The 17,316-nt window shown below is 42.5% G+C and overlaps 1 protein-coding gene across 2 annotated transcripts in view; it reads left to right on the forward strand.

Annotated features, from left to right (window-relative positions):
* Positions 1 to 17,316, forward strand: part of THRAP3 (thyroid hormone receptor associated protein 3) — a 56,482-nt gene that overhangs the window by 9,380 nt on the left and 29,786 nt on the right. For both annotated transcript variants that reach the window (XM_018576592.1, XM_018576591.1), the window contains exons 2-3: positions 1,396 to 1,457; positions 13,334 to 13,493. In XM_018576592.1, coding sequence (XP_018432094.1) covers positions 13,366 to 13,493 — 128 coding nt within the window. In that variant the 5' untranslated portion in view covers positions 1,396 to 1,457; positions 13,334 to 13,365. The remainder of the gene's footprint in view (positions 1 to 1,395; positions 1,458 to 13,333; positions 13,494 to 17,316) is intronic.

Here is a 17,316-nt window from a genome sequence, read left to right on the forward strand (position 1 = left end):
TGTGGCTCTGCTCCCTCCGCTGTCGCCTCACTTCCTCTAGCACTGGCTTCATTGGCACCGCTGATTCTCTCCCGCGGCTCTTCAAGTTCCCCCTTATGCCACCAGCGGCCCTGGGAATGGTCACAACTAGGTCTTATTTTCAGGGTAGGTCTTATATTTTAGCAATTCCCAAAAATAGTACTAGGTCTTATTTTCGGGGTAGGTCTTATTTTCGGGGAAACAGGGTATATGGTTGTGACCTCTGTTGAAAAGTAGTTGGCTTGCAGAGAATTTAGTTTTGTCTAGGGTTTTATGCACTGCCTAAGGATGGATTCACTTTTTACATTTTTTTTTGCTTGATGCGTTTTCCATTGAAATCAAGGAAAATGCATGTGTAAAACCATATGTGATGTGTTTGTGTCATGGCCCAAATCCTACTAAGTATTGTAACAGTAAGCACATAATGTAAAAGCAATGCATTTCAGTGCTACATTTTAAATGCGCACTTTTTTTTTTTTTTATTTTTTTTTTTAAACCAATTCCAGCCTTGAAGATTTTTCTTTAATCAAGAGGTTCAAAATAGTTCCAGCAACAGCTGCAATTTCAATCTCTCTCTCCTAACCTTGCAGGGCTGTAATCCTAGTGGGAAATGTTAGCCCGTTTGTCAACTATAAATTAATAATCGCATTGCTGCTATTATTTTACGAGATGTAAATGTAATTAGGTGACTAGTCGGCTTTATTTTGAGCCTCACACCACATAGATTGGCGCTGTGCTGGCAATCTTTTCCAGTGCAACCCTTAGACACAGACAAGGGAATTTGCTTTGTTTTAAATGGGCTTAGTTCACACTGTATTTTGTGTGCAGGAAAATAGTAGTGCATGCAGTAAATCTTTTTCAGTCGGTGTGGCGTGATGCAGTACAACCGCTTCACACCATGCTGTGCCTATAAACCGTAAAGTCAAACTCAAAACCAGGGGGTCTGTGATTTCAGGAGCGGGCGTGATGTGACCTCATCCCTCCTCCTCCAATCACAGAATGCATTTGTGTATTCTATAAACCTGAAAATGTGTCCAGGTTGTAGGTGAGCACACTTTTTTTTTTTTTGTAGGATAAATAAAGAGTAGTTGGCAAAGCTGTGCACTTAATAGATTGTATAGCAAGTTGTATTCTTTGTCTTTGCTGTATGGCCAAAACATTTGTTCTATTACAGCAGTAAGCGGTGCTAAATAGGACCTATTACCCATGGCACCAATTGCATTTGCTTTCTTTTTTAAAATGGCAGTACCGGAAATCTTGTTGGCAGATGTCATCTGTGTCATTAAGCAAAAGCTACATAGTTATTAGAAACTGGTTACTACAGTATGACACTTTTTTTTTTTCTTCTCATATTTGTTTTATTTGTTTTACTTTCAGATGTACCGCATTGCATACCTACAATCCTACAGCTGTTACTGCTAAGGCTTGTTTCATCCAAGGTAATTTTTCAGCTTTAAATAGTTTGTTTGGAATTGTAGAGCAGTAAAACTAAAATCTCTTGCAATTCCTGGAGAAAAACATTCCTGCATCGAACTGCAGAAAAATTCCAACTGATGGGAAATGGTCCTTTTTTGAATGTTTATTTACAGTATTAGAAGTTCATGCTATTGTGAAACATAATGTAAAGGATAGCTAAAGTCAAGAATAAAAATGTTAAGTATCACAGTTTGCCAGTCCTTAGATGTGGTGCCTGCATTACTTTACATTTTTCAGGCAAAGAATATGTTCCAAAAGTACAGAAAATGCCCAAAAATGCTGTTTAAGTTGTACTGTCCTTGTCACTTCCTGTGAATTGCACTCAAATCACAAACCAACGTTCTCTTTCTTGCACGCTATCTCCTGTACACTACAAATTTCCCTACCCCCACCTCTAAAAATAATCCTGCAATCATTGGTGGTCAGTAGGGATGAGCCGAACACCCCACTGTTCGGTTCGTATTCGAATGGCCGAAATGTTCGAATACGAACTCTAAGTGTATGGGGGTCGAATGTTCGACCCCTATACAGTTGCTGGTACGTGTAATAAATACTGTGTACTGCCCCCCTTACCTCCGCTGCTTTCCCGTTCCCCTGGTCCGTCCGCTCGCTGTCCCGACGGTCCGTCGGCTTCTCTTCTTCGGTCCGGCTGCGGCTCCTTTTCCCCGCCCCCCTGCCTCCACTCCGTCTGCAGGTTGGGAGCCATACCCAGCATGCTATTGGATATTGTAAAATGCAATAGCCAATAACAAGCTGGCTATTGCACCCGCCCACTCCCTGCTGTCAATCAGCATGGGGGGACCTGATAAGAGAACTTTCTCCATCACGCCCCTCCTCCGCTGAGACCTGATCAGGTAAAGTCTTGCACCTGACCTGAGGTCAGGTGCAAGACTTTAACAAATCAGAGCTTCAGTGGGCATTTTGAATTATGGAATGTACACGGTCGAATCGAACACACGGCCCATCCTTAGTGGTCAGTAGCACTGTAACCAATCTCCCCTCAAAACTGCCACCACCTTCTAAAAAAAACAAAGATCTCATCATTGGTGGTCAGTAGCACTTTAAGACCCCTGAACATTCAAATGTTTTTGCTTTTGTTTATAAACATGCAGCTCATTCATGATTGAGCAAAAGGAGCGCCCTTTGTTGTAAATTAGCTGATTGATTGGTTCACAGCATTCGCAAGGTACAGAACCAGTCGGATTGGCTCTGTACGTCATAACTGTGATCCGAGCTGTCCACGGATTGACTGCCCAAGTGTGTTTTTATAGGTGTTTATAAACCACACTCCAGATATATACATCCACCTCCCCACTGTTTTTTATTTTTATAATAAGGCAGTACAAAGGTGGTTAATAGACTTCTTTACACTCGACAAACTCGAGGTCTAGAAGCAATATTTGGCATTTTTCTGCAAGATATTTCTTCAGATACATCCAGGTTCTTGAGTTCCGGTAAAAAAGCCTTCTATTAAACTTAAGTTTGCTTCTGTCATGGCTGAACTTACTGCTTTGGTGTGACATGTTTATCCTCAACCCCTCTTCTGTCTTTATTAACAGAAACAGGTGGTGTAGCTCAACACCATGCAATGCTGCCCCAACATTTATGCATACTTTGTTAATTAGACTCTTTATTTGTATGGTCACTGTGCATCCCTGACATTGTGTTTAGATGTTAACACAGGCAGTTGGCTCCTAGCTTCCTACAGCATTTTTAGCTGTAGTAGATTAGTCATTATTTTGCCAACTGTTTGTAATTAGAGTAGAGCTTCTCTGAAGTGGAATAATTTTATCCTTCAAGTCTCCAAATATGGGCAGGACAAACTTTAAATAACCTCTTCTGTTTATCTTGGATGTGACCATTGTATATTGAAAGCCCCCCTCCCTACACAGACTCCAACTGCTTGGTGAGCATCATTTTATAGGAAAACGATCTTAAAATAAGTGTGTGTGTATATTGAATGTCAGGTTTTTAAATTTTGTTTTTCATAAATGTAGCCTGCTTGTCTTGGTATGTTTTTTTTTTTTTGTGTGTGTTTCAGTTTGTTAGAAATATATCTGGTGATTCTGCCAGTTCCCCTTCTACCCTTTTTGTTCTGACCACAACAAGCACAGAAGTAGATCCGTGCTGGTGTGGTCAGTTTGCGACCCTGTGCCTCATTGGCGATACAGGACGCTGTCCCTTTATCTCCTGTAGTCAGTTCATCTGCCATAGTACACACTTCAGGATGTACATGCTATGACCCTTTGAGGCAAGCTCTGGATTCTGGCTGCAATAGATACACAAAGGTCAGATTGAAGGAAACCTTTTTGACCTAATTATAACTAGCGATAGTTGACTGGTTATGTTTGACTTCAGTATTTGAGGCACTGACTGCGAAAAAGCGTATACTGTAGATCAGCAAAGTGAAACTGAAATTGGTACTACTAATTCTGATTCACTTGTTCTGTGACTGACCACACTAAATTAATTTGTGTGTAGAAACAATTAACATTTCCATTTTTTTGTAGTATTCTTGGTATTAGTATTCAGGGCTACACAAATCCCAGGTAGCCAATGCTGCAGCAAAATTACAGCTGGTGCCTAACTTTTGAGTTTTTCTCTAGTTCTTGTCCATGGAGCTGCCTCCTTAAAACAATATTGCTGCTTCCTGGGTTGGACGGACTATATATAACACACCCAGCTCTGATACTTCAAGATTTTAAATTGCGTGTGGCTGTGCAACGGCGACCAACTGTTATACCCATATACATATATGTACAGCAGTTACAATGTGCACATATCTGTGTGTGTTATAGCGCCCCTCGCCCCAACATGTGTCTATCTCAAATCTGTCACACAAGACTTTGTGGCCCAATTCATGCAGTGTCTGGTGTTGACTCGAGGCTTTAAGCGCACGCCCACTTCTACTCTCGCAAAATCTGCCTGCAGCTTCTGAGCCATTGGTATTAGATACTGTTCCTGACTCTTATCCTGAGTTGTCTTAATCTCCTTCTGACCAGTGTATCCTTGAGGAGTAGCAGTCTTCTGCGATCAATCCAGATTTAAGAGGTTGCATTGTCTTATTGATTCACAGGTCTTTCCGAGCCCTCGAAGCTTTAAAGACCATTCCATTGCCAGTGGTGTATTCTGGATTGGGGATGCCCTAGGGAAGGCAAAACTCGGGCGCCCCCCCCCACTAAATTTACCCAACCCCTTCCTGTTTAATAGTTTTTGCGTAACCTGCCAGCCGCTGGATACAGTGCACACACTGTATCCAGCGTTTGACATGTTCTGCTATCAGCGTAGCAGCAAAGCTGTGGTCTCGGGGGGCTGTGCAGGATATGTGGTGGGCTCTGCAGGGTCTCAGGGGGGCTTTGCAGGGTTTGTGGTGAGCTCTGCGAGGTCTATGGTGGGCAGAGCCCACAACAGATCCTGCACAGCCCCCTTGAGACCAGGCAAAGCCCCCCCACAGATCCTGCAGTGAGACCCTGCAGTCTGCTGGATCTCAGGGGGCTGTGCAGGATCTGTGGTGGGCTGCAGAGCACCCTACGGATCCTGCAAAGCCCCCCACAGATCATGCAGAGACCCCGAGACCCTGCAGGATCTCGGGGGCTGTGCAGGATCTGTGGTGTGCTTTGCAGGCTGTAGAGTCCCCTATGGATCCTGAAAAAGCCCCCCACAGATCCTGCAGAAACCCTTCTGGATCTCAGGGGGGCTGTACAATATCAGTGGTGGGCTTTGCAGGCTGCAGAGCCCCCTATGGATACTGCAAACACCCCCACAGATAATGCAGAAACCCTGCAGTCTACAGGATCTCAGGGGGGCTGTGCAAGATCTGTGGTGGGCTTTGCAGGCTGCAGAGCCCCCTGCAGATCTTGCAAAGCCCCCCACAGACCCTGCAAAGACTCTCACAGATACCCTGCAGTCTGCCGGATCTCATGGGGTCTGTGCAGGATCTGTGGTGGGATTTGTAGGCTGCAGAGCCCCCCTACTGCAAAGCCCACCAAAAGGTATTGCACAGCCCACCTGCGACTCTTTGGACTGTGCAGAACCTATGCTGGCCCCTGCCAGCACAGTTGTCCTCCTACCTGGCACGGTAAACACAGCCCGAGCCTCGGCGCCGCCTCCATCGCTGTCTCTGGTCTTGTATCCTCCGTTGTAGTCTTTGCTTGGCCCCGCCTCTTCCATCTCCGCCCCATCTTCCCTGTCTCCGCCCCCTGCCGCTCAGTCTCCTCAGTCTTCACCCGGCCTCTTCCATCTCCGCCCCCATCTCCTCTATCTCCACCCCCTGCCTCCTGCGCTGCCGCTCTGTCCCCGGTCTCCTCCTGCTCCCCCGCCCGCCGCTTCCTCCCCGTTCACATTAGGCAGCCAGGCTGCCGGTTTCTTGTGCAGCCCCCGGCTACCTAAAATGTTTTGCCTCTTGGCAGATACGCCCCTGTCCATTGCACCCACTTTTTAAAGTCTTCCTCTGTGGGCTTTCAATATACCCTTGAGTGTCCTTGACACCCTCCAAACTCTTACTGTCCTTTTCCTGTTCTCAAAGGATTCTGCCAAGCAGTGCTCTACACCCACTGGATCTGCCAGCGACCAACCTTAACAGGGAAGCCACTAGGACATTGAAGGGTGTTCCCACGTTATAGGATTCTACCAATCGGCAATTGGAATCCCTCTTTAAACCCAATTCTCTCTGGTTGCTCCTGCCTTTTGGCCCTAATCTGGCTATTATTTTGTCGAGTCATAGCACAATATTTCAAATCCCTTAAAAGGATCTCTCTCCTAGGACAGTGGATCTTTCTCTGATAGAATATGTGGAGCAGTTAGCTGGGATCTTACACAGACCGCCTTCTGAAAGCACCTTGGCTTGTCTCTTGTTTGTCTTTTGCCAATACACATGTGCAGAGCACTAAACTGCTGGTAATGGACCCTTTGTCCAGGGAGCAGCCAACCTGCATGGTCTTCAATGGACAATAGTTCTTTGGTGACTTTTGGGTGGACCCTTGATACCGTGTTTCCCCGAAAATAAGACACTGTCTTATTTTATTTTTGGCTCAAAAAAACACACTAGGTCTTATTTTCGGGGTAGGTCTTATTTTTTTTTTTTTTTTTTTAATGTACAACAATCCAAAGTTAACGCAAATCCAAATTAAATAATCCAAAATGGCAAAGTTAAGAATAGGGTGATCAGGGCAATCAGGGGTGCCGTACCTTACCAAGAGCAATTTGGTAACCAATCACTGGCCAGAATGAACGAAACGCACTTTCACTATCGATTCCTCACAGGTGGAGCGCATTTGTTATCACTCCGCCTGTGACAGGAGCCGGCGCTATAGAGGAGGCATCGGCTCTGCTCCCTCCTCTGCCGCCTCGCTGGCTTCATTGTCATCGCTGATTCTCTCCTGCCTCTCCCGCGGCTCTTCAAGTTTCCCCTTATGCCACCACCGGCCCTGGGAATGGTCACAACTAGGTGTTATTTTCGGGGTAGGTCTTATTTTTGGGGAAACAGGGTACTGTACTGTTATCAAGTATGTCACTGAAAGCATGAGAACCCATCGGTCTCGGCTAAGAAGCCAATCAAAAGGTCTTCTAAAGCAGGCCATTTACTATTTTTTTTCCATGCAGCCCATAGGCTGAAAAAAAAAATATATAAGACTCCATCCACACTAAACAGTCAAGTCTGATGGGGCCATTGTATTCTGAATGCAAGTACCCACCACTGTAAGACTACATTGAGTTACTGCAGCTGATGGGCTGCAGTTATTGTCCCAGCACCTTGACAAAGGTCAATAACTCAGTGGACCTTTTGTCAAGCTACCGTTTAGCCTTTCAGCCAATTCCTGTGAATTAGCCAAAATTCTAACATTATTTAGCCAGCCTAAGTCTCCTCCCTTTCACTGCTTGACTCCTAGAGTATGTACATCCTGACCTCCCAGACTTCGTTCTCTGGCCACCAGCAAAGTTTGGGTTGAGAAGCCTGAGAAAAGCTTGTCTCCTGTTTTCGGTCTTTTGTCAATTTGACAAGCAAGGAGAAAAGCCTTCCACAGCGTGAAGATGTACCCCCTCTGGATAGTTTGCCTTTCAGGGACCTAGGTGCAGAGACTATTTCAGGAATACAAATTGAACATTCATCCCCAGTTCCCTCTTTGGCTCCTCATCTTCAACCTCCTGTGTCACCGCACTGATTAGCCGACCTTCGTTTGCCCCTCTGGGGCCTCCTGGATCAAGGTGTCATTGTTCCAGTCCTTGTAACAATTCAGTCTCAGGAGTTGTATTCTAACTTGGTCATTGATTTCTCTCCCAGTGAATAAATCTGCCTCTTTTGGGGTCTGCAAGTCCAAGTGTTTTGCATGGTATCTCCCGGATGTACTATTCCTGCCCTTTACCAGAGGGACTCCTTGCCTTTGTGTTAATCTAAAACTAGTAGTACCTACATTTCATAGTCCTTCCATTACTGAGTTCCCACTATTTCCTGTACACTGTGTGTTCTCTAGGGTGCTAGCTCCAGTGTTGGCACATTCTTATGGCATCCCCATTTAAGGATACTTGGGCCACCTCCTGTGGAGGAAACAGTTGGCGTGATTCAGCTATTATGTTGGTGCTGGAATTTTATTATCACCTGTAGGCAGCATAGACCAGAATGTTTCTTCCACAGGAGAATCTACAGTGTAGTATCTCTGTTAGCAACATTAGCAACAAACTCTTTACGATTAATTCCGTAACAAAGACTAGAGGACACCACCTGAAACTGGTAGAAAAAAAATTCAAACACAAGGGTCGAAGGGGATTCTTCTCAGTTCGCGCGGTTAGGGTCATGGTAAACCTCTTTCAGTCAACCCATTTTCTGCAGTCTCTTTTCAGACTGAGCGCTTTATTATTTTGTCATATAACAAGTTGTGTGCGTTTCTGAGCAGACTGCATTATTTGCCCCTTTTAGGATCAGGTAGTCCCTGGCCTGATCCTTTTTCCAGCTCTGGAGTTGAAGAGGTCCTCTCATCCTACCTTCTAGAAAATCCTATCATATGACAGTACTAGTCTCTCGGTCTTTGTCTTTAGGTTTTAGGGAATGTGGCTCCTTCTGCATCTTTGGACCATACCCTTGGCAGGTCACCTGATCTTGAGGGTGGTGGTGTTCCTCAACCATTGAGGAAGAGGAGACTTTGCTGTGACAAGAAAGGTAGTTAGATTCCTGACCTTTGCGTAATGTCATCTGTAGTTCTGTTCACTGTGCCCTTCTCTGATGCTGTCAATTGGAGGTCAGGCTTCCCTAAATGGTTACATCTGGACACGGAGGGTCCGGCCCATACACCCAAGTGCATTCTAGGATCTATGTTGCAGATGGAGGGTGCTGGATGTGGGTCATTCGTTATCCTGGTTCAACTACAGCTGAACAGACTTGTCTCCAAGTGCAGAAGGTAGCAAGGAATGTTCTGGTGACTCGTGGGATCTCTATAGGCTCTTCCTCCTCTTATACTCCTTTGAGTGAGGGCTTTTCCCCAATTTTGCGGCAGATTGACCCAGGTAAATGTTCTTTGCTGACCTGGTAAGGCTCTGGACTGTTGCTCTGTGGACTCTGACACATCGCTGAATATGGGGAGTTAGAAGCATTTCTAAATCTGTGATGCTCAACGATAGGTAGTATATTTAACAAAGTTTTTATTATGTGTCTTTACCCCTGGGGGTTTTTTTCCCCCCTCCTCCTCTTCCTCCTTGCACATCCTTTATAGGTTTCCAGGTTCCTTACCCACTTTGTCCTTTTTGTGACTGTGTGGGATCAAAAGATGGTTCACCAAATTCTGTTCCAATCCAACCTCAAGGGGTTCTTCCCTTGTAATCATGGTCTGTGCAGGGTGAGTGTCTGAACGGGCAGCACTATCATGCATGGAACCCCATTTCTTTTTGGATCTGTAATAGGGTGAGTTAAGGCCAAGGACCCTTTTCTGACTTAGGGTAATTATGAGGTTCTCTCAACCAGGACATTGTTCACCAGTCCCTTTATCCAGCCCCAGCTACCAGAGGTGTTTCCTTTCCTTGTTGACCACATTTTGGACTGAGAGTCTTATCTACTGATATCCTGGATGGTCTCTTTAGGGTGACTTTTTCATTCCACCTTTTGATTTTATGGTTCGGGTTTTCTCCTTTCCCTGTCAAGACGTACTTCACCGTGAGTGGTCTTTCTCTTCCGGCATCAAGCATTGGTTCCCTTGCTTAGGTATCACTTGGTCTGTTTTCTCATTTTTGTTTCCAGGTGGAGGCTGCAGCTTCATTTGGTGCCAACTTCATGTGCTGCGTTTCCCATCCCTCATTGGATGAGAAAGGAAATATAATTTTTGTATTTGGTGTAAAATCCTTTTCTTGGAGTCTGAGAAACACAGATCCTACCCCTCTGTGTTTATGATCATGGTCTCAGTACTGTTTTAATACAAAACTAAGCATTGCTGGTAGCAGGAGGATCTAAATTGGGCTGACCTAAAGTTTTGTATGTCACTGTCCAATCATCCTGTTGGTGGCAGTATAACCATAACCAAAAGGTGAAAGACTTCCTGTGTTCTTTAACCCCTTCATGACTGAGGCCCTTTTTTCAATTTTTGCACCCATGGTATATTCCACATTTTAGGCACCAAGAAAATGATTTTATGATAGAATTGATATGAAATGATAAATTTATATGATGGAATTTAAAATTCCTATTTTTAATCTATAGTTGGCTTTTTATTGCCTAATTATAGAGTATTTTCTAGCAATATTATTTTATTTAAGCACATTTTTGCTTTTTTGAAGCACAAAGCTGTGGCCACTTTAAGAGATTGCTGGGTGGAGTTAAAACATTGATTTACAAACCAGTTTTGTACATGAAAGCAGGAAGGAAATTTGACCTTTCTTGTGCTGCTAGTGTGGATCTCGCTTCTCTCCCACTTGTGTGTTCACTGTAAGTTCTCAGATGTTGATATATTTGCAAGCTCATCTTGCTATATTTTGTGTGCAAAAATGTTTAACATTTGGACGAGACTGTTTTTTTCAGTTTTTTGCATCTGTAAGCTTTAATGTTCCTCTTTTTCTTTTTTTTCTTTCTCTTCCCAGTTGTCACGCTGTTTCAAAGTTCACATCCCCTCCCCACCATGCTGCTGTACTTGAGATTTTTGCTGTAGTCACTTTATCCCTATAGAGCAGACTTTTTTTTTTCTTCACCTTTTAATATTTTTGATTCGGTTTAGTAGTGAAGTGTATAACACAGCCTCTATTTGATCAGGAAGATGGGTCATGTTTTTTTTCTCGATGTAGATGGTAGATTTATTTATCTATCTGAATACATTTTTTACCTGTACTATATTTTTAACTTAAGATTCTTTTTTAAGCATTTCAGTGGCAAATACATATGTAATGTTATGTGGTGTTTTTGTTTTTTTTAATTGCATACACAAAAAATGAACTGTTGAGCCGTACAGCTGCTTTTATCAAATATATGCACACGCTTGGTGCACAAATTTTACAAAGAAAATTCATACTGTTTATACAAAAAATATTTATGTAAATATAAAAACCGTAAATTTTATGTTGGAACATTTTTGCCCCATCTTGTTTTATAAACGAAATAATATAATGGTTTCCTGTTTTTAGTGCAGGATTTCTCCTATTTTTATAGTCTGTGTGTCTTCTGTACCTCTGGTAGGGATGATACTTGCTGTATGTCTCTGTTTACTGGATATGAACCAGGAATCGCCTGACCCTTGAAGCTATTTGTTCCACCCTGTCCCCAGGTGTGTGCCAGTTTCTCCTGAGTATACAAAGGAGTAAACACTTTTGAATCCTTCACCTGTTGCTTTTTTTTTAATGCTTGCTATCCTCGGGCGGGGGGGTAGAATCTAAGGTTCAAAAGAAAAAATACTGCCTGCTAACGTAGAAACATTAAGGCTTGAGTCACACTTTTGCATTGCAATAACACCTGGCAACCCATGTTATGGGAGTTGGTGCACTGTGCTGGAATTCATTCTGAAGGGCACGGTAACTCACTACAGAATAGGCTGCTTTAACGTAATGTGTGCCAAGCACCATCTATGGAATTTTTTTTATAGACCCTACATACAAGGTTACGCATTGGAATTCGCTATAAAAAATCAGATTTGGCAGATATTTGCATGTCTAAATTTTCATTAAGGCTTCATTTTCTATTTTCTTTAAGCATCCAGCCCTGCATGTGTATCATTTTACAAATTGAAATCAATAGTTAAAAAGTATGGGTCTTCAATATTTGTGTAAACTTCACAACCACCTGTTATGCTGCCCATTTCAAACCATGTTTCATGACGATTTTGATAATAACAAAAGATAAAAAAAATTAAATTTGAACAAATGTTTGTTTGTACTGATGTAGTCCATATTTGACAGATACAATGTTGTCATTGAAATGATCACTTTAACAAGATGTATGGATAGCTGTGAACTCCATGTGTATTTTGCAATAAATATATTGAAATTAATGCATTGTGCTGGTTAAAAAAAATGTGTAATGGCACAGTCCAAGAAAATTAAAAGAATTGGTGATAGAAATATGGGAGCTACCACTGCTAACTTGCTTTTAGGCCTCATGTATGAGGCCGTAAATCAATTACTGATCATCTACACACAAAAAAAAGTAAATGTCCATATAGCGACCAAACGCTAATTCTATTTTCATACCATTCCATTACATAATTTTTTTATTTTATGGATCTGGCCACAGCAAAAGTTGACTGATCTTTGCGATCATCTGTGTTCATAAGCCCATAGAAAACAATACACTGACCAACACTTTTTTTTTTTCCCCTTGGCCTTGTTAACTTGATGGAGGGGACTTCAGTGGCTGCATGCTTTTTGCAGCCTATGAACTCTTGATAGCATACGTAGCTAGTACTTTTATGATGCCTGAATATGGTCTTTAATTAGCAGAACTTTCATTTCAGTAACTTAAAGGAGAACTATGAGGTGAGTGCTTTTCACTCACCTCATAGTTCTAGCCGACCTGTGACAATGAGACTGTCACAGGTCGGCTCAGTAGATCGGGAGGTGAGCGAACACATAACGGCGTTCGCTCACCTCTCGATCCTGTCACGGCTCTCTGCCGTGACGGGAGGGGCTGGATTCGCTCCTATCCGCCAGCGCTGACTGGCGGAACGGACGGAGAGGGGGCGGGTACAGCTGGCTCTGCCTCTAGACAGGCAGAGCCAGCTGTCAGTCACGCAGCCGGGCGGATCCCGGCCTGATTGTGCGAGAGTATACCGCGAGCTACAGCTCGCGGTATACTGAGCCTAGGGTGACGGGAGGATGCTAGTGTCCTCCCGTTACCCTAAGGAGAACTATGGGGAAAAGCCCTAACTCCATAGTTCTCCTTTAATACAAATTACCAACTTGGAAAGTTCAGTATAAAATCAGCCGGATCTTCTTAAGTTCTTAAGCTTTCTCTGTAACATGCACAGACGTGCGGAGGTTTATTCATATCTGTCTGCTTGCGATCATTTACAGTGTAGATAGTTTGATTCATAAACCGGTGACATACACTTGTCCTGGTGTGTAAGTGGAATCTAGACTGTTCATTGTTCTGTAAAATAATCCCAAAGTAACTGCAGGAGCAATGACTATGTAGGTGCCATTTTGTTTTACCACTGATATGTACAAACTGCCTCAGCTTTGTTACTCAAAGTATTCTAAAAATGATCCATACTGCCCAGGCTGCTTCCACCAGTTTATGTTCTTAATGCTGTGGAAATGTTATCCTTCTCCTGTTTTATTTGTAGTAGATGTTTTCATTTCTTGTACATCAGAGTACAAAGCTTGATTTTGTTGATTAGTGATATGATGGTGATAGTTTTATTTTCTTTTTTTATAGGTTATAAAGGGCAGATTTGTGCTTTTTGAAAAATGTCTAAAAACAAATCCAAATCAAGGTCCGGGTCATCCCGCTCTGCTTCTCGATCAAGATCCCGTTCATTCTCGAAATCACGGTCACGTTCAAGGTCTGCTTCACACTCAAGAAAACGCAGGCACAGGTAAGAATTCTGAGCTTTCATGCTCTACCACATTTAAAATGTGCTAATCCAGGCAGAATTCCTTAAAGTAAACCTATGTTCACTTACACTTGTGTATAAGACAGCCATGTGTCATGGGTTCTGTACAGAGGTTCTTGGAAACCCTAAAATACAAAAAGCCACCACCTTCTTTCCTTGTCTCCACTTCCTCCCACCTCCAGTCTGATTTAGTGTAAGCAATAGTGACAAAAGATTTTTCTGTTTCTTCCTCCACGTTGTGAATCTGACCATAACTGGTTGCTTGGGTGGGTGAATAGTCTCTAATGGCTTTAGGGAACTTTGAGTTTACAGCTGATTTTGTGAATGTGTAAATAGTAATGTTGAAACTGTAAACTCCATGGATATTCGCTATCATTTGGATACTTGTGAATCAGCAGATTACAATAACATTACCAAGTATGAAAGCAGTATTTTGTTTAATGTGGTACTGATATTTTAGTCACTGTTTCACCATTACTGATGAGTTATAGTTGGTAGAGAGAGTACATGAACAAAATCTATTTTTCCATGTTCAAGAAAGCCATCAAAGAAGAAAATCAGGCCTACATATGGCTTCCAAGCTATCAGTTCAGCACCATTGCTGTGCATAGTTTATATATTGGACAGCCTATCCCTGGGTTGCATTGGGCCTTTTGAACTTGCTCCCAATAGTTGGTGATGGAATTGGTCTTAGAAGGATGTGCAGTACTAGGTACAGCTAGGTGGCCCCAGAGCATCCAGGGTAGATTTTATTTTGCCTAGCATTACACCTGAATAACAAGACTACTGTAAAAACTATCTTGCATTATTGTTAGGTCAGAGGCGATGAGAATAGCTGCTCAGAAAATTCTAATTTTACACTGCCCTCATTTTAGGTGGGCGTGATAAAACTATGATTTGGGTGTGAGGATAGTGTTTGATTAGAACAAAATAGAACTTTTGATGTTTTATAGTCTTTACATCTTTATATTAATGGCATGTAAAGTTTAGCCCTCAGTCGTTTCTATTTGAAGCTCTCTAGGGACTTTTTTTTTAATTTTTTTTATCCCTTAAAAACATGAAGGCCAGTGGGAAAAAGGAAGAAAGTTGACTGGTCACTGTGGATAACAATTCCACCTCTGTTCCATTTTCTTTTCTCCCTTTAGGGCTCAAGGAAACGTGAAACTTTGTATTAAAACACCCACTCTAGGAAAATGGCTTTTGTTGTTTGAGAGAAACCACGCATATTGGAGCCCTGTATTCCTGAGATATTTCACTGTGAGATCCGATTTTGGTGATTCTTCACGGTACTTGTATGATAGCTGTATCAGTGTTTGTAGTGTTGGCTTTAAGAATATTGAAATTGTTAAATTTAGAGCAGGTTTTTAGTTTTTTCTTTTTTTTTAAGCTCACTTTCCACCCCATAATTATAATTGCAGGCTGAAATGCTGCTCCTCTACGGCCCCTTTCACACCATTGTGCTGTTACTACAATGCATGGTAATGCGCACTGACAGTGTCGTCCCATTATTTCTGAAAACACCCCAGTGCACCACCAAAAATACTGCATGAGCAGAAGCCCATTAAAAAAAGAATGAGCTGCCTAACACGTGCATTTAACCCACTGGTCAGGGCTGGTGCGAATGTGCTTTTAGATCTTTGCTATGCCGACAGTCTGGAGCTGTACATTGAGGAAGATACATATTTTAGGCAAGTATAACCTAGTGCTGTATAGCTGACTTTAGTGTGCACCTTGCTGTGACTGTGGATGTATTTAACATGACACAAAATGCTTGGTGTGGAGACTTGGTGACTATCAAATAACTGTATACAATCAGTTTTAAGAAAAAATGTTTGGTAATTTTTTTTTTATGACTACTTTAAATTTTACTACCATATAATAACAGTATATGAGGCTAAACGTTGAAACTGATCATTTTGTAAATACAATTGGTGTCAAATGTGGTAGGGTTTAGCAGTCGTTTTGCACCTTTAAGTGAGCTTGATGGTTTTTAACAGCTGTGATGTGAAGAGTATTATTAGGGGCGGTTTTGACCCTCCGCTAAGCATTTGAGATAGCCATCAAATTAATAGATTAAAACTAAGTGGCTCAGTTCTTAAAAACAGTAAATCAGTCCTTCCCAAAGAAAGGTCAAGTTTACTCTTGTTGATTTACATGCAACATAATAAAGCCGTTGCCATCCTTGACCGGGCACCATGAATAAAAGTTCTCAGCTGTTTGAGAAGTGCCATTTGTAGAGGTCAGAATGATGAATTGTACAAACTCATAAAGCAGCATAGATCAAATACATTTCTACATTGTGAAGCTGAAGACAGCATGCTGTTTGTATAGAATAATCTCTCTATCTTGGCTTTCTAGTCACAAACCTGGGCAATTTAAACACAAGAATTGGTTTCAAAATACGTAAGCAGAGGTTACAATTTGTACAAACATCTTTAATAATGATCAGTAGATCCAGCCAGATGTATGAAAATCTGGACTTTTTTATAAGAAACTTGCCCCATCCTCCTACCCCCTGAGCCTGCAGAGGACTGGACTAGTCTTTCTAAAAGAAAATCCATCTAAGGCTATATATTTGGAAGCCCTAATCATTTTCAGTTGGTATTCATCATAGGTAACTTTTAGACCATGCATTTTTTAAATAATATGCTCAGTTGGAATTGGCCAGTTTTGGAGTGCAGAACAAATGTGTGTAACGTTTTTGTTAAATGTGGAATTGTAAACGGCCATTTTGGCAAGAGCCTTAAAAAGAATTGTCCACCCTTCTGACCATGTTTCATGGTAAACCCATACTCAAGGCATAGCACGAAACATGGTCACATTCTCCAGCCCAATCATACCACCCCCCCTTCCTAGCTTACTTGATTTATGGGCTTCTCGCTGCAGCATTCTGTATACTTTTGAATTCACCTTGACCTGCACAGCCGGGTCATCCATTTACAAATCCATGCAGGTGGGCTTGTCGATCTCAATTGAGCCACTAGTGTGGTGACGTATCTACACGTCCATTGACTACTTCCTCTAACCCCATAATAGAAGGTCTGAATCTTGGTACAGACTTGGGGCTGAAGGAACAGTCTGCAGGAGCCTGTGCAGTGCATCGATGATCAGCTAATGGTGACTGGAATGCTTTGCAGGCTCCAGTGCCGGCTTCCCGGCCAATCAGGAAGCCGTGTGGTGGGTCATGACCCGGCTTTCTGATTGGCTGGGAAACCGGCTGCATTTGGTGTTTTAGACGATACCCCAGGATGCAGGTATCGATATTCTGTATCGGCGAGTACAGAAAAAAAAATTGGTACTAGGTACAGAAAAAACGGTATCGGTGCATCCCTACTTTTAACTATTAACAAAACTGTAGCTAATTTATCACTCAGCTGTAGATCCTCAAATCATCTCTGAATTGGTGCTGACACTGTCCTTCCTTCTGGAGGGTGGCTACTTCTGTTCTCCATGGTCCCTGTGTGTTTTGTCAAGTAGCCACAGCTCCAAGCTCACTCCTGTGATTGTCTACAATCTCATGTTTAGTTTACTAATTTGTATTGAGATTGTAGTCCATCACAGCAGTGAGCTTGGAGGAGTGGCTACTTTACAACACACACGGGGACCATGGGGAACAAAAGTAATCACCCTCCCGAAGGAAGGACAGTGTTGGCACAAATAAGATACATTTATGTTAACCTCTCCAAGCTCACTCCTGATGGACTACAATCTCAGTACAGATTAGTAAACTAAATGTGAGACTTTACAACAAACACAGGGTCCATGAGGAACAAAAGTAGCCCCCCTCCAGAAGGAAGGACAGTGT

The sequence above is a fragment of the Nanorana parkeri genome, unplaced genomic scaffold (assembly GCF_000935625.1).
Source record: "Nanorana parkeri isolate BGI_ZX_2015 unplaced genomic scaffold, ASM93562v1 scaffold70, whole genome shotgun sequence".
NCBI lineage: Eukaryota > Metazoa > Chordata > Amphibia > Anura > Dicroglossidae > Nanorana > Nanorana parkeri.